The sequence below is a fragment of the Mobula birostris genome, chromosome 26, assembly GCF_030028105.1.
Source record: "Mobula birostris isolate sMobBir1 chromosome 26, sMobBir1.hap1, whole genome shotgun sequence".
NCBI lineage: Eukaryota > Metazoa > Chordata > Chondrichthyes > Myliobatiformes > Myliobatidae > Mobula > Mobula birostris.
The window spans coordinates 18,882,522-18,907,634 of record NC_092395.1 but is presented as its reverse complement, the minus strand read 5'-3'; the positions used below and the strand labels follow the sequence as shown (position 1 = coordinate 18,907,634).

Genomic DNA, 25,113 nt, shown 5'->3' with positions numbered 1-25,113 from the left:
TGTAGTTTTCACTGATGGCGATCCTTTAACAGCTTCGGGAATTTTCCCTTTGTTTTTCAGGATCGTCATGATTGTCAAGTGTGACATGCCTGAATCCCGAGCAATACCATTCACTGGTTTCCCACCTTCATATTGTTTAATAATCTTATGTTTCACTTCCAAATCAATATTTTTCCTTTGCCTCTTGCTGCTGCTATCACTAGGAGTGGTTTTGCTGCACTTGGAAGCCACGATGCACTTTACGGTAATATTTTCAAAAGAAAATTAAACAGAGAGATAACGCTACTACAGTCAAGAGACGCGTGATACACAAGATTTGTTATGTCCGCTACGTCACGTTCTCCGATCTGGACTACGGACATATATACGATTGGACGTTGTGACGTGCCCTTCTCCAATCTGGACTACGGACGTATATGCGATTGGACGTTATGACGTCACATTCTCCAATCTGGACTACGGATGTATATGCAATTGGACGTTGTGATGTCACGTTCTCCAATATGAATAACAGACGTATATGCGATCGGACGTTGTGACGTGCCGTTCTCTGATATGGACTACGGACGTATATGCGATCGGACGTTGTGAGTGCCGTTCTCCGATATGGACTACGGACGTACATGCGATCGGACGTTGTGACGTGCCGTTCTCCGATATGGACTACGGACGTATATACGATTGGACGTTGTGACGTGCATTCTCCGATCGGGACCGCGGACGTACATGCGATCGGACGTTGTGACGTGCCGTTTTCCGATCGGGACCGCGGACGTACATGCGATCGGACGTTGTGACGTGCGAGGGGGAGAGGCCTCGGCTCGTCTTGTTACCCGGAAGGAGACGGCCTCTCACACTTACGTAGTTTCTTTCCTGTGGTTGGAACTTGAGCGCCGCTGGAAGTGCAGTTGGAGCGCTGGTTTTAGACAACCGAAGCGGCCCTGCCTTATTCTTCCATCGGGGTCTGGAAGCGAAAGCAGTTGTATGCTTGCTGAGCGGGAGAAGAGTGGAAGGTGGGCCATTGATCTCGCCTGCTCTCAGTGTTTGGGAGCCATTGGGTAACTCCTCAATACTTTCACTTTGGGAACTGGGTGCTGGTGGTCAAGTTCTTGTTTCATCATAATTATTATTTTTTAAAAGAATTCGGACCAGTAATGCGCTTTTCTCCAAGGATGGGAAAGGGAAGTAGAAGTAAAAAAATCAATTCGGATCGTTAAAGTCTTTTAAAGTTTAACGGGTACTTTTCTCGTCAGAAATCAGTTGTTCTGTGAACGTGTGTTTATACAATACTGCTATAAAATATTAGTCCTAAGCTTTCAAACAAAAGGTTTTAGTTTTTTCTTCACAGGGTATGTATGTTAGTGTCTAGGCACTATTTAATTACTAATTGCCCCCTCCCCTTCTGAGCTAAATGACTATTTCAGACGATGGAGTTGCATGCGTCCAGTAGATTTTTCCTCGAAGGAAGAACACGAGTGTGCTCGAGTTGTTATCTAATGATCTCATTGCTGATACAGCAGGCCTTTTTTCCTGATGTATTTAACTAGTTGAATTTGAATCCCCAGCTAGAGTAGGATTCAAAATTTGAACAATATCTAAACCACTATTCTAATGACTGCTACTCTGGTTAGGTCAGTCTTATTCCACTAACTTGAATTTTTTTTTTAAAAATTACACTTAAGATAACAGCCAGTTTGCACACAGCTTGCTATTTCATAGCAATGTAATAATGATCAGCTAGTTTGCTCTCTTGATGAGTCAGTCTTTGAGTTTTGACTGTTGCAAGGGCGTTTATGTTTTATGTGTAAAATATTTCAACTGGAATGTCACCTGACAGATTAATAACCTGATATGTAAACAAAGTTTAACATTCTCACAAGATGGAACAATTGTGTTTTTAAAAATGTATAGAAGTTAGTAAGTTGCCTTCTAGATAATGTAATCATTAAAGGTTAGTCAGTCTTTTTTCTGAACCAAAGTCACTTTTCCTATTTAAACTGCTTGTCTGGCCTTGGACGTTCTGAAGACTGGCCGAGGGGAGTATACGAGCTTTGTAATCTCCAGGAGCTGCAATATGACCTTCAATTTTGAATGTGCTAATCTAAAACAAAAGTGTATTTTGATTCACCAGACTAGTCAGGAAGTTGCGACTACAGCTGTTTACAGTGGAACTGCTCCAGACGAGTGCTCTTAATGGTTTATCAGCAATAACATTTATAAGAATACATTTTACATATCGAACCAAACCATGAATAGAAAATTACTGTAAATATTAATCCCTTGGTATTTTAGTTTTTTAAAGTCTTGTATATGTTGACAGTTCACAATACAAAATATTCTTGAAAATTATTTTCTTTTTCTGTAGTTAATGTTTAAAAAGCAACATTCCTGTGGGAAAATACATTTTGATGGCAACAACATTCTAGAAATCTGTCATTAATTTTTTTTATAAGCTCTTCACCAATACAAATATGCTTTTATCAAGCTGCTTTTAATTTAGGATCTCATACGGTGATTTTTTTTTAAGGTAGTATCGTGAGCAGTTTTGGGACCCATATTGATGTGTTGGCATTGGAGAGAGTCTAGCAGGGGTTCCCAAATGGTGCTCCACGGATCCACTGCTTAATGATATTGGTCCATGGCGTAAAAAAGGTTGGAGACCCTGATCTAGAGGAGGTTCGCAAGAATGATCCTTGAAATAAAGTTAACATATGAGGAGTGTTTGGTTCTGGACCTGTACTTGCTGGTGTTTAGAAGAATGATGGGGGGACCTGATTGAAATCTGTCAAGTATTGAAAAGCCTGGATAGAGTGGACATGGAGTGGATGTTTCCTATAGTAGGGAAGTCTAGGACCACAGGGCACAGCCTTAGGATAGAATGATGTACCTTTTAGATGAAAGGACATACATGGTAAATGGTAGGGCATTGAAGAATGCAGTAGAACAGAGGGATCTAGGAATAATGGTGCATAGTTCCCTGAAGGTGGAATCCCATGTGGATAGGGTGGTGAAGAAAGCTTTTCGTATGCTGGCCTTTATAAATCGGAGCATTGAGTATAGGAGTTGAGATGTAATGTTGAAATTGTACAAGGCATTGGTGAGGCCAAATTTGGAGTATCCCTGTGTACAGTTTTGGTCACCGAATTATGGGAAAGGTGTCAACAAAATAGCGAGTACAGAGAAGATTTACGAGAATGTTACCTGGGTTTCATCACCGAAGTTACAGAGAAAGGTTGAACAAGTTGGGTCTTTATTCTTTGGAATGTAGGAGGTTGAGGGGGGACTTGATAGAAGTATTTAAAATTATGAGGGGGATAGATAGAGTTGACGTGGATAGGCTTTTTCCATTGAGAGTAGGGGAGATTCAAACAAGAGGACATGAGTTGAGAGTTAAAGGGCAAAAGTTTAGGGGTAACATGAGGGGGAACTTCTTTACTCAAAGAGTGGTAGCTGTGTGAAACGAGCTTCCAGCAGAACTGGTTGAGGCAGGTTCGATGTTGTCATTTGAAGTCAAATTGGATAGATACATGGACAGGAAAGGAATGGAGGGTTATGGGCTGAGTGCAGGTCAGTGGGACTAGATGAGAGTAAGAGTTCGGCACGGACTAGAAGGGCCGAGATGGCCTGTTTCCGTGCTGTAATTGTTATATGGTTATGAAGAGGAATTTCTTTAGCCAGAGGGTGGTGAATCTGTGGAACTCATTGCCACAGGTGGCTGTGGAGGCCAAGCCATTAGATTGGGCCCAGCTGACAGGAGAATGGGAGAATAAATCACCCATGTTGGAATAGTGGAGGATACTTGATGGGCCAAATGCTGTATTTCTGCACCTATATCTTATGATCTTAGGAAGGGTTAGGCTAAAATAGATGTTAAAATATATAGATTATAAAATAGATGTTAGATGTGCCTTGTAAGGCATGAAAATGCCCAACGCAGGCCTCTCAAGGTCTGAGTCGACGTTCCCTCCCCCTCCAGATGTTAAAATATCTTTGAAATATTGAAATAGATTTTAATGGAAGTCTCATGGAAAGAGAAATGTGGAGTGATTGTGTGGGAGGGAATCCTGTGGCCTCAATATCTGAGAATGTAACTATAATGCAAGGATTATCATAAACAAGGCGGATGAACTTGGAGTGTGGATCAATACATGAAACTGTGACGTTGTGGCCATTAGAGACTTGGATGTCTCTGGGGCAGGAATGGCTGCTGAGTGTGCTGGGCTTTAGGTGTTTAAAAAAGAACAGAGAGGGAGGCAGAAGAGGTGGGAGTGTAGCGTTGCTAATTAGGGCTAGTGTCACAGCTGCAGGAAAGAAGGAAGTCATGGGAGGATAGTCCACTGAGTCAGTGTGGGTGAAGTCAGAAACAGGAAAGGGGCAATAACTACTGGGTGCTTTTTATCGACCCCTCCCCCCCAATAGTAACAGGGACAATTGGGGAAAGCATTTAATTGGGGTAGGGGGAAATATGATGCTATTAGGCAGGAACTTGGGAGCATAAATTGGGCGCTGATGTTCTCAGGGAAATGCACGGCAAAAATGTGGCAAATGTTCAGGAAATATTTGCATGGAGTTCTGCATAGGTATGTTCCATTGAGGCAGGGAAAGGATGGAAGAGTTAAAGAACCATGGTGTACAAAGGTTGTAGAAAATCTAGTTAAGAAGAAAAGCTTACGAAAGGTTTATGAAGCTAGGTACTGTTGGAGCTCTAGAAAATTACAAGGTTGCTAGGAAGGAGCTTAAGAATGGAATTAGGAGAGCCAGAAGGGGCCATGAGAAGGCCTTAGTGAGCAGGATTAAGGAAGACCCAAGACATTCTACGAGTATGTGGAGAGCAAGAGGATGAGCCGTGTGAGAATAGGACCAATCAGGTGCCATAGTGGAAACATGTGCATGGAGTCAGAGGAGGTAGTGGAGGTACTTAATGGATTCACCAGGGAAAAAGACCTTGGCAATTGTGGGGATGACTTACAGCAGACTGAGATGCTTGAGCATATAGACATTAAGAAAGAGGATGTGCTCGAGCTTTTGAAAAGCATTAAGTTGGATAAGTCACCGGGACCGGATGAATTATACCCCAGGCTACTGTGGGAAATGAGGGAGGAGATTGCTGAGCCTCTTGTGGTGATCTTTGCCTCATCAATAGGGACAGGAGAAGTACCAGAGGATTGGAAGGTTGAAAATGTTGTTCCTTTGTTCCAGAAAGGGAGTAGAGATAACCCAGGAAATTATAGACCAGTGAGTCTGACTTCAGTGGTGGGCAAGTTGTTGAAGATCCTGAGAGGCAGGATTTATGAGAATTTGGAGAAACATAATCTGATTAGGGATAGTCAGCGTGTCTTTGTCAAGGGCAGGTCGTGCCTTACGAGCTTGATTGAATTCGTTGAGGATGTAACAAAACACTTTGAAGGTAGAGCAGTGGATGTAGTGTATATGGATTTCAGTAAGGCATTTGATAAGGTTCCTTCAGAAAGTAAGGAGGCATGGGATCCAAGGAGACCTTGCTTTGTGGATCCAGAGTTGGCTTGCCCACAGAAGACAAAGGGTGGTTGTAGATGGTTCGTATTCTGTATGGAGGTCGGTCTCCAGTGGTATTCTGCAGGGATCTGTTCTGGGACCCTTCCTCTTTGTGATTTCTTTTTTATCAATGACCTGGATGAAGAAGTAGAAGGGTGGGTTAGTAAGTTTGCTGATGACACAAAAATTGGGGGTGTTGTGGACAATCTGGAGGGTTGTCAGAGGTTACAGCGGGACATTGATAGGATGCCAAACTGGGCTGTGAAGTGGCAGATGGACTTCAACCCAGGTAAGTGTGAAGTGGCTAACACGAGAGGGCACAGTTTTAATGTGCTTGGAAGTAGGTACAGAGGAGATGTCAGGAGTAAGATCTTCACAGAGTGGTGGGTGCGTGGAATGCACTGCCAGCGGCAGTGGTGGAAGTGGATACAATAGGATCTTCTAAGAGCCTCTTAGATAGTACATGGAGCTTAGAAAAATAGAGGGCTGTGCTCTAGGGATGTTCAAGGCAGTTTCTAGAGTAGGTTACATGGTTGGGATGAAGGGCCTGTAATATACTGTAGGTTTCTATGTTCTAATAATGAGCCAGAGGATGGGAGATGTACTATATTGGGAGAAATGTAGAATTCTTGAGTTTGGTTAAGTGACTCAGACTATAGTTTACACCTGCAGAAGTTTAAATAAGCATTTCATTATTCTCACAGATTCAAGCCACGTCTTCTCTCTTCATCTTCCTCGCGCCTTCTCCGCCAAGCCCGTACAAACTAACAGCTTTCACACAGACAGAAAGAATAACATCTATCCCAGTTGGTTAGCAAATAAATACAAGTCCTGTTACCACTAATTATAACCCAAACATGCCGCTACAGAGAACATTACCTCATCAGTTAACATTACAGAGGAGCCATTTCATTATACACTACAGAGAAGCCATTTCATTATTAGCCTTAGCAAGTAACATGAAAGAAGAAACTCTTACACACAGAACAGACCAGAGTGGTCTTATCTCTGCGCGTGACTGCACAAGGAGACAAGCATCCTGAAACACTAACTAGTTAACTTTGAGAAGAAATATTGCTCAGCATTGAATAGCAAAATTAGCATATCTGTTGATCATCAGGTTTTTTGCAGGAAAAACAGCCTGCTATTTTTAACTGACCGTGTTAACCCTTTACATACTTTATCATCCCTATGGATAAAACTTTTGATCTATAAAAAATAATCAAAGGAACACATATAGTGGTCTAGTTTTGCCTATTCATTCATAGCCAGCGTTGCTCAGTATTGGTTTCTTAATGTCCATTGCACACTACCCATGCATAAAAACGAGTTCTGTTTCTGTTTGACTTCTGATTTTCTGTAATTTAAAGTCATCTTGTCTGTGCATGTGTCGAGAAGGCAAGTTGGAAAAACTTAAAATTGACGGAATTCAAAAACTGAAATTCACACAATTCCATGAGACTGAATTTTCATTCTACATCTCAGAATTTTTGGTAGTAATTAGTGAACTCCATTAAGGTGAATTTCTATCACCCAAACTGCTGTAATATTGCGGAGGGGGGGGTTGCATTTTCTAAGAATCTGTTTACTCACTCTTAGCATTTTCTAACACACTGCCCCTAAAGCACTCTGGTCAGGTTTTGCATGCTGATTCCTCTGCCAGCTCTCAACCTATTGTCTTGGCCTTTCTCAGGAGCATTGTCACAAACTATTCCTCATTTCAGACTTGTAATTGACCCAAGCTAAATTTCTCTTGTGCTTTTCATAACAAGGGTTGTCTAATTCAACTTCTAAATTGCCTCTGTTTCTGACCTTGTGATGAAATTACCATTTGTTTTTCCCACCTCTAAAACCAGTGGAGGTGTTGTAATGTTCTTCTTGCTGGTTTCCTATTTTATCTGTCCACAACATTCAGTACATCCAGAGTTCTGGCAGTATACCTTCATGTCATTAATCTGCAAGTAATTCAAGACACTTGTGGTAGCTACAACAGTAATTACAGCAAAAATAGCTTGCTGTAGCATTTTGGGAGGAATTGAGGTAATGGAAAATGCTACGTGAGATTCCTTAAGGCTTTTACCCATTTCTCTTCTCCCATCCACTCCCCAACCCCAAGTCAACATAACCTTTTGGATTGTTGTCCATTTTTATTAGGCTTAATTTGTGCAGCTTGCCTTCGGTAGATAAAAAATAAACCACTGCATCAATATAAATGCTGCAGGTTTTAGCTGAATAAGTTTCAGTCAAGTTTCCCTTTTCACTAATTCTGATTGTCTTTCTTTTTCTTTCTTTTCGATCTTTTTATTAGTTTCATAAAGATATAAACATGACATAGTAGTAGTAGTACAAAGTTATTGGGAATACATTGTTATAATTAACATGAGTGATTATAAAGCCAAATAATACTTAAATGATAAAACTCCCGATCATATAGGATACCAATGAATAATATAGAACAAAGAAAAATATCTAAACAGAAATCATGAAAAAGGAAAAAAAATAATAACCCCCCTCCCCAAAATAAACTAATCTAAACAGAATTAATCAACTAAACTAAAAGAAAAAGATCTGGGCTGTTTTAATGTCGTAAGAAATGGGAGAAAAGAAAACCCTAGTGTCGACGACTCCATTCCTCTCAACCAACATTACAGAGAAGTAAAATAAGTTTGGAAATGGTCAAATTGCATCATATGAAAATGCTGAATAAATGACCTCCAAGTCTTTTCGAATTTAATAGAGGGGTCATAAGCAACACTTCTAATTTTTTCCAAATTTAAACACAACATAGTTTGTGAAAACCAATGAAATATGGTAGGAGGATTAATCTCTTTCCAATTCAGCAAAATGGATCTTCTAGCTATTAAAGTAAGAAATGCAATCATCCAACGAGCTGAAGAGGTTAAATGATTTGATTCTATCATTGGTAACCCAAAAATAGCAGTAATTGGGTGAGGTTGTAAGTCTATATTCAAAACCGTTGAAATAATATCAAAGATATCTTTCCAATATTTTTTCAACAAAGTACATGACCAAAACATGTGAGTTAAAGAAGCTATCTCGGAGTGACATCTATCACATATAGGATTTATATAAGAGTAATAACAACATAGTTTATCTTTAGACATATGTGCCTTGTGCACTACTTTAAACTGTATCAACGCATGTTTAGCACATATAGAAGATGAATTAACTAACTGAAGAATTTTTTCCCATTTTTCAATCGGTACAATAATCTTAAGATCCCTTTCCCAATCAGTTTTAATTTTATTAGATACATCAGGACATAAATTCATTATTATATTATAAATAATTGCTACAACACCCTTCTGAGAGAGATTTAAATCTAAAATTTTTTCCAAAATATCCATTGGATGTAAGTGTGCAAAATTAGGAGAAACAGTAATTAAAAAGTTTCTATCCTGTAGATATCTTAAAAAAAAGTGAGATCTAGGTAAATTATATTTATTAGATAGTTGATCAAAGGACATAAAACAATTATCCAAAAATAAATCACGAAATCGTACTATACCTTTGATTTTTCCAATCTAAGTAAGCTTGATCCATAGTGGAAAGTTGAAAAAAGAAATTAGATATAATAGGACTTGCTAAAATAAATTGGTTCAACCCAAAAAATTTTCGAAATTGAAACCATATATGTAAAGTATGCTTAACTATTGGATTATTCATTTGTTTATACAGTTTAAAAAGAATGAAAGGAAGCGAAGTCCCTAAAACCGAACCCAAAGAAAACCCTCGTAATGAATTACATTCAAGGTTTACCCAATGTGGACTTGAAGTTGCATCCAAGTCTCGTAACCAAAATTTTAAGTATCGAATATTAATTGCCCAGTAATAAAATCTAAAATTCGGGAGCACTAACCCCCCCCCCCTTTTTTAGATTTCTGTAAATGCTTTTTACTTAGGGTTTTTGTTCTGCCATATATATGAAGAAATTTTTGAGTCAACATTATCAAAAAAAGATTTTGGAATGAAAATTGGAACCGATTGAAATACATATAGAAATTTAGGCAAAATAATCATCTTAATAGCATTGATCTGACCGATCAAAGACAAAGACATTGGTGATCATTTAGTAAACAAAAGTTTAATCTGATCAATTAAAGGTAAAAAAAAAATTAGCTTTAAATAAATCCTTATACTTTTTCGTAATTATAATCCCTAAATATATAAAAGAGGCAGTAACCAATTTAAATAGTAGACATCCATAAATAGGAACCTGCTTATTTAGGGGAAATAATTCACTCTTATTAAGGTTTAATTTGTAACCAGAAAAATAACTAAATTGAGCCAACAAAGCCAAAATAACAGGAATTGACTTCTCCGGATTAGAAGTATATAATAACAAATCATCTGCATATAGTGATAATTTATGTATTTCATTTCCACGGGTAATACCAAAAATGTTGGGCAAGTCAGGATAGCAATTGCTGAAGGTTCAAGGCCAATATTAAATAATAAAGGACTAAGAGGGCATCCTTGCCTAGTACCGCGAGATAGACGAAAAAAGGGAGATCTTTGATTATTAGTACAAACCGAAGCTACAGGGGTATGATAGACAATAGGTGCAGGAGTAGGCCATTCGGCCCTTCGAGCCAGCACCGCCATTATAACAATTTAATCCAGGATATAAATATCGGACTAAAATTAAATTTCTCGAACACCCTAAATAAATAAGGCCATTCAACTCTATCAAAGGCTTTCTCAGCATCTAATGAAATAGTACATTCCAGAGTGTTAAATGAGGGGGTATAAACAATATTCATTAGCCTCCTAATATTAAAAGATGAATAACGGTTTTTAATAAATCCTGTTTGGTCCACAAATATAATTTGAGGTAAATGTCAAATAATTGTTCAGCAGCAGTGCCTAATTTGGCTGAATTAACCTGCAGGTAAATCCTGATGCTACAAAAATGAACGGCAGGGCAAAGAAATTGTAGTATCAAACGTTATAATACAGAATATATAGTCACAATTATCAAAAAAAGCAACAGGTGTGAAATCCTGTTTTGTAAGAGTTGCTTTGACTTTTACTGTGGTTTCCCTATTTTTTTTGAAGCATTACCACATTATTACATCCACTCGATTGAATGTGCAGCTGTGTTAAGTTGATTCTTCTAAAGTTCAGAAAATTGAATATTTAAAATTTTTCATTGATCTTGTTTTTTTTTCTGCTGTTTCGCTGATGCCTTATTCTGTCCTTTCATGAAGGTAGTTGACCATTTGTTTACTTGTATCTCTGCAAGGTATTTCAGCCAATGTTACAGGAGCTAATCCCTACCTGGTGATGCCCACATCTCCACTGAGACCCACCAATCATACTGTTATGATCATTATTTTTTAGTTGAGTTCTATCAATTTTGTTCCTGCAGTAACTAATAAAAGATGCACATTCACAGTCTTTAAATGAAGTGTGCTTGTCCCACTGCGCTGCACAGTTGTATAGCCCACCCTTATTTTCCTGTGTAAATGAATAAAATTGTCAGTTCATGAGGAATGTCTGTAAATGCAGATTATTGGCAGGTGTCTACCTTTGAGACAAGCAAAAAAGATCATATCAGCATCAAAATAAGTGTTATCTTCTATCACTGAAAATTTGGACTAATAGTAGAAAATAATGGGCATTGCACGAAAGCCAATTTTTTCCCCCACTTTTTTCACTAAATAGTTTTGTAGTTATCCTGACTCTGTTAGCGCGTGGCCAGGTGGTTAAGATTTTCGTCTAGTGATTTGAAGGTTGCTAGTTCGAGCCTTGGCTGAGGCAGCGTGTTTTGCCCTTGAGCAAGGCACATAACCACACATTGCTGTGTGACAACGCCGGTGCCAAGCTGTGTGAGTCCTAATGCCCTTCCCTTGGACAACATCGGTGGCATGGAGAGGGGAGACTTGCAGCATGGGCAAGTGCGGATCTTCCATACAACCTTTCCTAGGCCTGCGCCCTGGAAACCTTCCAAGGTGCAAATCCATGGTCTCATGAGACCAACAGATGCCTATTATTATCCTGACTATTGCAACAATCTTCATAAAACCTGAACCATAACTCTTGGCTTGTGTTATGAAAGCAATTTATGCAAGATCAGTGTACACTGGTATTTTGTTAATGATTTGACATTACTCCTTACAAACCCAAGAACTTTGAATGTATTTTTTTAAAGTTGATGCTACTTGTGTTAAGTGATTTATAGTAAACAACACAACTAAGTTTAGACTCTTGGCAGCACAACCAATGTTATACACTGAATTTATTATGATCTGAATTGTACCTCCTAAACAGTAATGGAAATTGATTAGTTGTAACTTAGAGCAGGATATATAATTGAAATCAATAAATTTGCAGGATCATTGGAGGCAATGCAACGGATTGGAATTAATTTTAAAGTGCCTTTCCAACAGTTGGCAGTGGCCCAATAGGCCAGTTTGTCACCTATTCTGGCTTTTGTATAGTTTCTCGTATAGTTTTTTGGTTCCATTTGGTGCTCTATGCTCACCAAAACCAACTTAAGATAAATTTCATTCGTTAATTGCCATTCAGTCCTTGGCAAAATTAGACAATTTTCATTTATTAACTTGCTTACACGTGGTCCAAAGAACTGAATCCCAGACGAGAGGTAAAAGCAACAGCCTCTGGCTCCCAGGCAGCTTTCAACCAGGTCCAGTTGCACAACTTTGGTAAAACAAAAGTCAGTGACATTAAGGGAAAGCACTTTAGTGTTTGAAGTCCTGCCTTGCACAAAAGAACATGATTGTTGGAGATTGGGCATCCCAACTGTAGAACATTTCTGCAATATTTTGGGGCAGTATCCTAAGCCTATCTTAACTGTTTCATCAATGGTTTTCCTTCCAACATAAAGTCAGAAGTGGAAATGTTTGCTGATGATTACGTAATATTAAGCTTGGCTTTCAATACAGCAAATGGGAAGTAATCCTTGCCAGCCCGCAACAAGACCAAGGTAACGTGTTGCCTGTGCTAATAAGCCATGACCATCTCTAGCAAGAAAGAAGTTTATTCCTCTACTCTTGATATTCAGGATTATTAACCAAGTTCCCCACCATCACCATTGACCAGAAGCTCAACTGAACTGGCCGCATAAATGGCTTGAGTACAAGGGCAGATCAAGTTTGGGTATCCTTTTTCTGAGTGACTTGCTACCTGATACCTTAGAGCCCATCCACCAGCTCTCCCCAATCTTGGGTGTGTGCTGTGCCTCAAACACTCAAGGACCTTAACACCATTCAGGACAAAGCTGGGTGATGAATTAGCATGCACATCACCACCAGCACTCTTGGTTGTAGTGTGCACTTTTTTTTTCAAACTCCATTGTAGTTATTTGGCAAGGTAATCCAACAGCATTTCCAAATCAGTAACCTCTCCCTGCAAGAAATTTATAGGCAACAGGGTATAGAAAACCTGAAGTTGCTCACTATCCTGACTAGAAGTAAATCACTGTTTCATCGCAAACACGAGGAAATCTGCAAATGCTGGAAATTCAAGGAACACACTGTTGTAGCGTGGATGAAATTACCGGAGAGACAGAGTCTCTGGTAGATACAAAGCAGCTTCTTTATTCGACACAACAAGGTACAGTAGGCATCTTACGGACGGAGACGCTTTCCGCAGAAAGGTCTGCTAGCTAAATGTGGGCTCGATATTTATATGCTAAACACAAAGGCAATCGCTACTTAAAAAGTTATAGACAATGCTTCCTATTGAAGCTACATACAACATCACACCTTAGGATTTCATCCTTTCCTTCTGACGCCAACATGTCTGGGTTGGTATCTACAGCCTTTAGGAATGTAAGTTAAGTCTACGATACATTTATTTGGCATTTCCCGTGCTAACATAGAAGACAATTAATACAATTAATATTTATAAGGTATAGGTGATACCGCCTTCGAAACTACAGTATCAGGTCAAACTACCAGAAGTATCTGGTATTCACACCTTTTAGGAAGCCCATTGTGGTGGACTCAATCCACAGTCCTTTGTCAAACAGTTAAAATAGAAGTGTGGTGGCCAAAGTCACTTAAGTGTAAACAAATCATCTACCCAGAAAGAAATCCACTCTAACGCACACAAAATGCTGGTGGAATGCAGCAGGCCAGGCAGCATCTATATAGCAAGAAGTGCAGTCGACTTTTCGGGCCGAGACCATTTGTCGGTCCTGACGAAGGGTCTCAGCCTGAAACGTCGACTGTACTTCTTCCTATAGATGCTGCCTGGTCTGCTGCGTTCCACCAGCATTTTGTGTGTATCACTGTTTCATCAGTAGGTCTGGATTCTGAAAATCCTTGACAACAGCATGATTTGAGTTTCTTATTAGAAGAATTATAGTAGATCAAGAAGCTGGCTTACCAGTACCTTTAAAATCAGAGTCAGGTTTATTATCGCTGACTGTGTTGTGAGATTTGTTTCGCAGCAGTAAATACAATGGATTCCAATTAATTGGGGCACATCGGGACCAGTATGTTTTGGCCCAATTAAACAGCTGCCCCCAATTAGCAGCTTGTTCCACACACACCACTCTGAATGAAGTTGTTCCCCCTCAGGTTCCCTTTAAGTATTTCACCTTTCTCCCTTACCCATGACCTCCAGTTCTAGTCTCACCCAACCTCAGTGGAAAAAGCCTGCTTGCACTTACCCTATCTATACCTCTCATAGTTGTGTGTATATCTATCAAACTTGCCTTCATTCTCTTACTCTCCAGAGAATAAAGTCTGAATCTCTTTTTCTCAGTGAGAGTGGCTTTGAAATTTTCTCCAAGTTGTAGAATGTAGACCAGTACGTCACGGGGAACAGGGCCTTTGGCCCCAATGTTGTGCCAAAGCAATTAAATTAAATTTACAGTATTTGTCTTGTGTATCGGTATACATGTTTGTGTTTAATTCTATTGAATTAGGATCTTAATGGGTTAGTACTGTGGAACCATCCTATTTAATGTTTGTGTCTATTCTTGCAGCATTTGATGGAACAAGCCTTTGCCTGGACATGCAGTGTTCTGCTAAAAGTATAAGCAATGAGTGACTTTGAATTCATCTTTTGCAGATGGCATGATCGACTGTGGCCTGCAAGAGTAAGTAACTTCTGCAATATTTTAAGTAGTGTCATTAAGTTACCGATTGCCTTATGATTTGTGCTCATAATCATGGTATACCAGGTGTTGAAAACATCATTTTGACTCTGTCACTTGGTCTACCTGTGTAAACATACTTAGTAAATGGATTTTGCAAATTGTTAGAATATGTAAATTGCCTACATTTTTCTTGCCTAATATTTTCACTCCTTGGTACTTGGGTAAAACATTGTTAAAACACTAAATGAGGATTTTTTTTTCCAGAACTGCCTATAAGACTCCCAAAGTTGATTTACAGTGTCTTTAAAAAGTATTCCCCCCCCCAGAAGTTTTCATGTTTTGTTTTACCAGATTGAATTACAGTGGCTTTAATTTGTTTTTTTTCTGACACTGATCAACAGAAAAGACCCTTTTATGTAAAAGGTGAAAACGGATCTCTACAAAGTGATCTAAAATTAATTACAAATATAAAACACAAAATAAGTCATTGCATAATTATAGGTCAGTATTTAGTAGATGGACCTTTAGCAATTACAGCCTTGAATCTGTGTGGATGGGTCTCTATTAGCTTTGCACATCTGGACACTGCAACTTTTCCCCATTTTTTAAGAAATTACTCGAGCTCTGTAAGATTGCATGGGGATTGTGAGTGACTAGCCCTTTTCAAGTCCAGCCACAAATTCTCAATTGTATTCAGATCTGGACTCTGACCTGGCCACTCCAGGACATTAACTTTGTTTTTAAGCCATTCCTGTGTAGCTTTGGCTTTATGCCTGGGGCTATTATCTTGCTGGGAAACAAATTATCTCCCAAATCGCAGTTCTCTTGCACAATCCATCTGGTTTTCCTCCAGGATTTCCCTGCATTTTGCTGTATTCATTTTACCCTCTACCTTCACAAGCCTTCCAGGGCCTGCTGCAGTGAAGCATCCCCACAGCATGATGCAGCCACCACCATGCTTCATGGTAGGGATGGTGTGTTTTGATGATGTGCGGTGTTTGGCTTATGTCAAACATGACGTTTAGTCTGGCCAAAGAGCTCAGTTTTGGTTTCATCAAACCATAGAACCTTCTAACTGGCTGACTTCAAAGTCTCCCACATATCTTCTGGGCAAACTCTAGCTGAAATTTCATGTGAGTTTTTTTCAACAGTGACTTTCTCTTTGCTACTCTCCCATAAAGCTGCAATTGCTGAAGCACTCGGGCAACAGTTGTGCGTGTACAGTCTCTCCCATCTTAAACACTGAAGCTTGGAACTCCTTCAGAGTTGTCATAGGTCTCTTGCTGGCCTCCCTTCCTAGACCTCTTCTTGCACAGTCACTCAGTTTTTGAGATGGCCTGCTCCAGGCAGATACACAGCTGTGCCATATTCTTTCCATTTCATGATGATTGACTTAACTGTACTCCAAGGGATATTTCAGTGACTTGCAAATTTTGTTGTATCCATCTCCTGACGTGTTTTTCAATAACCTTTTTGCGGAGTTGCTTGGAGTGTTCTTTTGTCTTCATGGTGTAGATTTTGCCAGGATACTAACTCACCAGCAGCTGGCCCTTCCAGATACAGGTGGATTTTTACTACACTCAAGTGAAGCACCTTTACTGCACACAGGTCTCCAAAAACAGATCTCCATTTAACTAATAATATGTCTAAAACCAGTTGGCCTAAAACTTCTGGGTAGGGTGGGGTAAATACTTTTTATGGGCACTGTATTTGCTAAAAAATTGTTTTGTGTGGGGTTTTTTTTTAGAATCATATAATTAAGAAACTGTGCTGAAGGGCTAAGGGTCAGAGTGCAGAATATTTAAAATTGGAGTAGTAAAAAAATTGCCTTGGCCTTGGGCTTTCAAAACTTTCTTGAAATCTAAAATGGGAGATGGAAGAATGTGCTGTGTAAAGGCCAATTTATACTTGTGCGTCAAATCGACGCTGTAGCCGTGTACCCTACACCGTACCCTATGCTGTAGCCTGACGCGCACCTCCCCAAAAATGTAACTACGCGCCGCGGCAACGCAGACCGCAACACTTATGATTGGTCCGCTTGGTAGCATCGCATTTCCTCCTACACTGCAATAACTTCCCATTGGGCGACTGAAGGGCAGGAAGGAACTCTGGCTGCAATGCTTTCCATAAAGCTTTACAGACCTCTGAAATTATGGAGGACTCTGTGCTTGATGCCAGTTTGTAGCTAGCTGCTACAGCCTGTTGACTTCCACCTGAAGCTAAAACTCGAATGGTGATCGCCAGTCTCTGAGTATACAGTGCGTACACTGATGCGAAATAAATGGTTGGAGTCGATGAACCAAATCGTCAAATCTACCTGCTGACATCCGAAAATATTTGAAATGCATTTCCTCGTCTATGTCTCTCAGTGGCCAGACAAGTACAGAAAATTTACCCTCCTTCAGTTTCAGTCGCCATTGTTTGAAGTTTGAGTTTCAACACGAAGAAACTCAACATAGTGGCATAGAAACCCCACCGCAAACTAGTGTTTTGGCAGTGAATTGCAGAGCAACGCAGACACACCAACGCACAAGTATAAATGCTCACAACAGCATATCCCACTTGCATAGGCTACGGTGTAAACTAGTATGCACAAGTATAAATCAGCCTCAATAGTCTGTCCAAAGCTTAACATTGTAATGCAATAATATTATATAATCTCCATTGGAGCAAAGTTCAAAATAAGATTTATTATCAGAGTACATGTATGTCACCACATACAACAGTGAAATTCTTTTTCCTGTGGCATACTTAGGAAATCTATTGAACAGTAAGCTCAGACAGGATCAATGAACTAGAAACGATGCAAATATAAATAAATAGCAATAAATAATGAGAGCATGAAATAACAAGATAAAGTCTTTAAAGTGAGGCCATTGGTTCTGGGTGCACCTCGAGCCTGATTGTTAAGGGGTAGTAATGAAACCACCGGGTTTCCTTGGCTGCGTAAGTCTAGGGAATACGCACTCTGTCCCCCCAAACCCATGAGATTGAGACGGCTCTCCCACCCCAGACCCTGGTTTGTGTGGATACTGTGTAATTTGCTACCCTGTTACAACTCAGTGCCAAGAAACAACGGACAACACACTGCATACGATTAAAGGAATTATATTCATGAATGTTACTGAAGGGTTAGTAAAGAAAGGAAAGGAAAAAAACCAGAGGGCCCATTCTAATTAAATAGTCAAATGTGCACAAGTTGGAGCTCACCTTGAACTTCACTCACTCACTTGCTGGGCCCTTGGTCTGCATGAAAGCACACGCCACCTTCCGAACGTTGCTCACAATCCATCTCGAACAAACGGGTCTCCCACTGGGTCGTAACCTACTACCAGTTCTCTCCAGCATCGTCTTTCTTTATCTCCCGCTGAACAAAAAGATCCAGCTCACACCGGTGTCAGGCACACAACCCAAAAACACAGTCACTTCATTGGTCAGCTCACATTCCAAAGCACCCATAAACTCTAACTATAACCTAGAACACTACTTCTACAGAAAGACCATTACATTAGCAGTGAAACCTTGCCCAGGGTGTTGCAGTAACTATTGTGAACAGAAGTGGATCTGAAGTTTCTTCAAACCTAGTGATGCTTGTAGAGATTGTTTAAGTAATTTGTAGAATGAATAAGTCATTTAGAGATTTATATTTAAATAGTAGTATTTCTGCTGTTGCTTGGTTAATGAGATATTAAAAGGATAATCATTTTGTGATATGTTAAGATTTTAAATGTGATAAATTTTAATATTTGTTTTTGATTACGAATTGGGTCATGTATAAATTGGCTCTGGAGTGAATAGCTTAGATGTAGGTAAAAGAGTGGTATGGGGTAAAGGGGTTCCTTTTCATGAAACACAATCCTTTCTGGAACTAGAACGGACTTGTACTATTGTGATTGACTGCAGTTGAACTAGGCTCAGACTGGGGTTATTTTAGAAAGGACATTTAGGGTGGTCACAGATTCTTAAATTTGGAATGGGTAGGGGAGAACATGGGCAAAAGGGACCAGGAAAAATGAAATCTGCTTTAAGCACTACATGAAGGGCCCAATAATCTGTAGTTTAACGATGTTGCCCCAAAAATAATAGATGTGTTGCTGGTCATATTCTGAATTCCTATGGATGCTAGAACATACAAGAGGTAAAGAGAAAACAAGGAATCAGGCTAGTTACCTTGTCATCAGTAGTAGGGGGGAAATACCAGAGTCCATTATAAAGAACATAATAGCAGAGCACGTGGAAAGTAGTGAGTGTGTTGGACAGTCAATATGCATTTCCAAAAGGGAAATCGAGCCACAGATACAGTGAAATCCCATGGGGGTAAACGAACAGTGAGCATGTCATGTTTGGACTTGCAAGAAAGCTCTCTGTAGTTCTCGCATAAGAGGTTAGCACATGGAATTCGAGGAGGAGCTGGTTGGTAGACAGGAAACGGAAGAAATAAATGGATCTATTTGCAGGTTGCAGCTAGTGACGGAGTTACTTCAGGAATCAGATCTAGGGCTGCAGCTGTTCACCATGGTGTACAGTGGCATGCAAAAGTTTGGGCACCCCTGGTCAAAATGTCCGTTACTGCGAATAGCTAAGCGAGTAAAAGATGACCTGATTTCCAAAAGGCATAAAGTTAAAGATGACGCATTTCTTTAATATTTTAAGCAAGGTTACTTTTTTATTTCCATCTTTTACAGTTTCAAAATAACAAAAAAGGAAAAGGGCCGGAAGCAAAAGTTTGGGCACCCTGCATGGTCAGTACAGGTTTTCCCCACCATCCGAAGGTAGAGCGTTCCTATGAAACGGTTTGTAAACCGGAATGTCCTAAAGCGAAGAAGCAATTACCATTAACTTATATGGGAAAAATTTGTGAGCGTTTGCAGACCCAAAAATAACCTACCAAATCATGCCAAATAAGATATAAAACCTAAAATAACAGTAACATCTAGTAAAAACAGGAATGATATGATAAATACACAGCCTATATAACAGACATCCCATCTCTCCCGGAAGTTCCGGGAGTCTCCCGCAAATTAATAGTGGCTCCCTGATGCCTGCAAGTTATATACAATGTCCTGGAAATTGGTTTTTTTGACAGTGAGCGTGAAAGAACGCGCGCAAGAGAGCGAGAGCAAGAGAGTTCCAAAAAAAAAAGTCAGAGTGGCCGAGTGTTCCAAAAAAAATATAAAACGTACGTCACCCCAGACTACACTAAAGTGTACTCCTGCCTAATAGGGGTCAAAATAATGACAGTGTTTCTCGCTACACTGTTTGCAACAGTGACTTTTCTATTGCCTATGGTGGGTTAAAACTGTAAAAGACATGTTGAGGTGAGTTTAACAGGTGTCATTCGTTCATTAGCGTAGCTAACGTTATTTAAACTAGCTGGCTAGCTGCTAAGGAGCTACTCTATTGCAAGCATCCCACCTCTCCCGGAAGTCTCCCGCAAATTGATAGTGCTACCTCCCTGAAATGAGTTTTTGCAGGGTGGGATGTCTGATATAAAGTAGAAATACTTTTCCACAATCATTGCTGCACTGTTCTCGGTAGCGAAAATCTCAGGCAAGTGCTCTTGGCAGAAACACGGCGAAAGCGCTCTCCAGTAACCTTTAAGCTATGAACCTGCCAAATCATACCAAATAACACGTAAAAATACACGCCGATATAAAGTAGAAATAATATATGTACAGTGTAGTTTCACTTACCGGAATTGGGACAGCACCGAGCACACTGATGGTCTGTTAGGCTGAGTCGTCGGAGGTCAGGGTGGTGCAGTGGCTCCCCACCCTCCGGGCAGCGAACCGATACTGATCCGCGAAGAATGCGGGGGTCCAGCAGTGCCTGGGACGCACCCAACACATCTTTAAGAAAAAAGCCAAAATAAACATGCTAATAATTAGGTGATTAATTAATTAGATTGCAGATTGCGTCGCCTCTGATCTGGGCTGACATTTACGTGCCGGGCGGCACCTAATTAATTAGCTTTTTTATTTCGGCTTTTTTCTTAATGATGTGCTGTGTGCCTCCCGGCTACCGCTGCATTCTCCGCGACAATGTATCTGTCCGCGGCCCGGGGGTTGGGGTGGTGGGATATTAAGGTGTCATCTCATCGTTCATCAGGGCAGGCAGGTCATCTTCTTGTATGTCTGCCTCAATGTCGAAGATCAAGGTTCGTCATCTGCTGTGGCTGATGTGGAAGGCTTGCTTGACTGATTAGCCTCGCGCATTTTCAGATCATGCAGTTCTTTATAAGCACTCAAACCATCCTGCAAATATGCCCTAAACCGAAGTACCCTTTCAAAATTAAAGTCGTACTTTATCATTGCAGCAAAAATCTCACGCAGTTGCTTCACGTTCAGTTCCTGGACAACTTCACTTTCGATCCGATCATTTACTGCATTCGGTTTTAATTGTTATCCTTTCCTCTTCCAATTGCATCAGCTCTTCATCTTATCAGTTCTTGGTCATGGGATGCCAAAACCTCTTCAACTTCATATTCGTCAACTTCCACAAGCCAAACTCACTTTGTCCTTGTTCACCACAATCAAAACGCTTAACTATGTCTAGTTTTACACTAAGTGTAACACCCTTACGAGCTCCTTCAGGCTTTTCTGATACCTTAGAACTCATCTTGCAAACGGATGCTCAAAATAACTCGACATAAAGCACAGATGCTCACAGGCATGGTGTTTAAGCAATGCTGGCGAGAAATGCTGAATTCCGGGAGGAGCGGCTGCTCAGGGCATGCGCTGATTTTTTTCGCGCGCTGCCTTTTTTCGTAACAGTGAAAACACCTTCTGTTAGCGAAAACAGGGAACTAATGTAGGTCTTTCGTAACAGTGAGGTTTCGTAAAGCGAATGTTCGAAAAGTGGGGAACACCTGTACTTAGTAACACCCTCTTTGGCAAGTACCACAGCTTGTAAACGCTTTCTGTAGCCAGCTAAGAGTCTTTTAATTCTTGTTTGGGGGTTTTTCACCCATTTTTCCTTGCAAAAGGCTTCTAGTTCTGTGAGATTTTTGGGCAGTCTTGCATGCACTGCTCTTTTGAGGTCTATCCACGGATTTTTGATGATGTTTAGGTCAGGGGACTGTGAGGGCCATGGAAAAACCTTCAGCTTGCGCCTCTTGAGGTAGTCCATTGTGGATTTTGAGGTGTGATTCAGATCATTATCCTATTGTAGAAGCCATCCTCTTTTCATCTTCAGCTTTTTTACAGACAGTGTGATGTTTGCTTCCAGAATTTGCCGGTATTTAATTGAATTCATTCTTCTCTCTACCAGTAAATTTTCCCCATGCCACTGGCTGCAACACAAGCTCAAAGCATGATTGATCCACCCCCATGCCTAACAGCTGGAGAGGTGTTCTTTTCATGAAATTCTGCACCCTTTTTTCTACAAACATACCTTTGCTCATCGTGGCCAAAAAGTTCTATTTTAACTTCATCAGTCCACAGGACTTGTTTCCGAAATGCATCAGGCTTGTTTAAATGTTCCTTTGCAAACTTCTGATGCTGAATTTTGTGGTGAGGACAAAGGAAAGGTTTTCTTCTGATGACTCTTCCATGAAGGTCATATTTGTGCAGGTGTCGCTGCAGAGTAGAACAGTGCACCACCACTCCAGAGTCTGCTAAATTTTCCTGAAGGTCTTTTGCAGTCAAACGGGGGTTTTGATTTGCCTTTCTAGCAATCCTACAAGCAGTTCTCTTGGAAAGTTTTCTTGGTCTTCCAGGTCTTAACTTGACCTCCACCGTTCCTGTTAGCTGCCATTTCTTAATTATATTACGAACTGAGGAACCGGCTACCTGAAAACACTTTGCTATCTTCTTATAGCCTTCTGCTTTGTGGGCATCAATTATTTTAATTTTCAGAGTGCTAGGCAGCTTCTTAGAGGAGCCCATGGCTGCTGATAGTTGGGACAAGGTTTGAGGAGTCAGGGTATTTATAAAGGTTTGAAATTTGCATAACCTGGCCTTTTCCTAATGATTGTGAACAAGCCATAGCTCTAACAAGCTAATTAAGGTCTGAGACCTTGGTAAAAGTTATCTGAGAGCTCAATTCTCTTGGGGTGCCCAAACTTTTGCATGGTGCTCCTTTCCTTTTTTTCACTCTAAAATTGTACAAAGAAAAATAATACACTAATCTTGCTTAAAATGTTGAAGAGAATGTTTCATCTTTAACTTTATGACTTTTGGAGATCAGTTCATCTTCTACTCACTTAACTATTCACAGTAACAGAAATTTTGACCAGGGGTACCCAAACTTCTGCATGCCACTGTATATGTAAGTGATTTTCTGATTGCAGATTTTCTAACTTCTCATGACATTGCTAATCATGTTGCAGAATTTAAACTTTGGGTTTAGAAACATTACGCTTGACTAGTGCTGATTCGTTATTTGGATAATGCAATCTTTAAGCTACTCTACAATGATCACATTATCAAGATTAATTTATTGTCTTCAGCCTACCTGTGATCTCTGCACTGCACTTCTTGATCCCATCGTTTTTATGAATGGCAGCTGAATCACAATACAATGTAGGGCATTCTTGCAGTCATAGGCTAGATGTAGAAACCCTGTGTCTGGTTACTTAAAATCTAACTTTGTTGTTCAACTCCTAGATTTCACTGCTGCTTTAAACATAGTGCATTTACACCTTTAGAGTCGACTGCCTTCCTGATTTCCACCTTGCCATAGGTTGCCTACTGTCCTATTAAATTTCACTCAGCTCTTTACTCATCTGGTTTTTCATCAGGCTTTCAGATAGAATTCAGGTCTTGTATTTTCATCTTCAGGCTTTTCTTGACCTTGCCCTTCCGGCATCACTGCAATACTATCCAGTTACAATTTTGATTATTATATCAGTCACTATTCTGTATCGGACTGTGTAGATATTTCCTGTCCACCATTCTTATTCTAAACATTCATTTCCTCACCGGATGAACAATGATGGCACTCCCCGGGGTGGGCTAAAAGTGGTCACTTCAGTCAAAGGGGCTACTACTGAGGACTGTAGCATGCAGATGGAGGCCTTCCATGCCTCAATCGCACTCTCCTCATTTCTTACGTCGCTAATCAGCTCAACAAACAAGGGAGAGGGTAGCGTCTTATGAGACATTCAGAGACCCCAAGTGATTAGGTCCTGTGACTGGGTACCTTTTGCCACTTGGTCTATTCTTAACTGATTCACCTCAACCACTTGAATCCCACCCCCCCCACCCCCCACACCGCAAGCAACTCAGCTGCCTCTCTAGCCGAAAAATATGGGCAGAAAGTTTTCCCTCTTTCTCTTGAAACATGCTCTGAAACCCTGTCATAAGCTCCATTGGACTTCCCGTCACGCCAAAAACATTTTCTAGCGCTTGTGTGTAACCTGCAGAGTTAGCAAAAGGAGTTCTGTGTCTTTACAGATCTCACTACACCAGCGACTAGCCCCCTCAAGCTCTCTACCAGTCGCTGGCTTTTCACGTCATCAGAGCACTGCCTCTCATCCAGCATCAGAGAGGTCTGCTCTGCCCAAGTCTCATACTGCTCTTCCCCTTTAGGGATGAGCTTCATTCCCGAGAACATTCTCAGCCTACAATAGCTGCGACTTTCAACCTGGGCATTTTGCCATTTATTCATCAGGAGGTTAAGGGCCGCTACCAACTCAGAATGCTCATCCCTCCCTCGAGGACTCATTAGACCTTCCACATCAGACCACTCCTTCCCTTCACTCTGCAGAATCAAGAGCAACTTGTTTTTAAAAGTCTCTGCCCCCAGCTACAGGAAACTCTGCTTCGATTGGGTACGCTTGCCTCTTGGAAAGTACAGACAGCCCACGGACCCCCTCTCCTGGGGTCCCAGGCAGTTCTGCTGCCATTACATCAGAGCTAAGACAAAGGCCTGCCATTTTGTAAACCTCCGCTACGTGATCATAAACACAAGGAAATCTGCAGGTGCTGGAAATTCGAGCAACACACACAAAAAATGCTGGTGAATGCAGCAGGCCAGGCAGCATCTATAGGAAGAGGTACAGTCGACGTTTCGGGCCTGACGAAGGGTCTCGGCCCAAAACATCGACTGTACCTCTTCCTATAGATGCTGCCTGGCCTGCTGCATTCACCGGCATTTTTTGTGATCATAACTGTTCCCAATTCTTTAATGGTACTTAAAGTCAGAATTAACAATTCATTTGGGGCTACTATTGTCTACCCCACTCAATACACAAGCATTTAATACTGGTAACCCTGTGGATTCATGCCAGCACTCAACCACATATCTTCATCACTTTACTGGACAATAGTTTAACACATGCTAAGCACACAATCCACTGGCTCAATGCTCAGGGCAATCATACAGCATCCAGCAAAATCGATCCAGAATGAAACCCTGCTGGTTTCCTTGGCTGTGTAAGTCTAGGGAAGATTCACTTTGGTCCTGTCAAACCCATGAGATTAGGACTGCTCTCCCACCCCAAACCCTGGTTTGTGTGGATGCTGGGTAATTTGCAACCCTGTTATAACTCAGTGCCAAGAAAC

The 25,113-nt window shown here is 40.6% G+C and overlaps 1 protein-coding gene across 8 annotated transcripts in view; it reads left to right on the top strand.

The window, feature by feature from the left end:
• Positions 1-822: 822 nt before the first annotated feature.
• LOC140188352 (PWWP domain-containing DNA repair factor 3A-like) overlaps positions 823-25,113 on the top strand; it is a 79,475-nt gene continuing 55,184 nt past the window's right edge. For 3 of the 8 annotated variants that reach the window (XM_072244530.1, XM_072244528.1, XM_072244529.1), the window contains exons 1-2: positions 14,501-14,608; positions 19,294-19,380. In XM_072244530.1, coding sequence (XP_072100631.1) covers positions 14,586-14,608; positions 19,294-19,380 — 110 coding nt within the window. In that variant the 5' untranslated portion in view covers positions 14,501-14,585. Of the gene's footprint in view, positions 1,059-14,494; positions 14,609-19,293; positions 19,381-25,113 lie in introns of those variants that run through there. The other 5 variants (XM_072244532.1, XM_072244534.1, XM_072244533.1 and 2 more) reach the window with 4 other exon arrangements.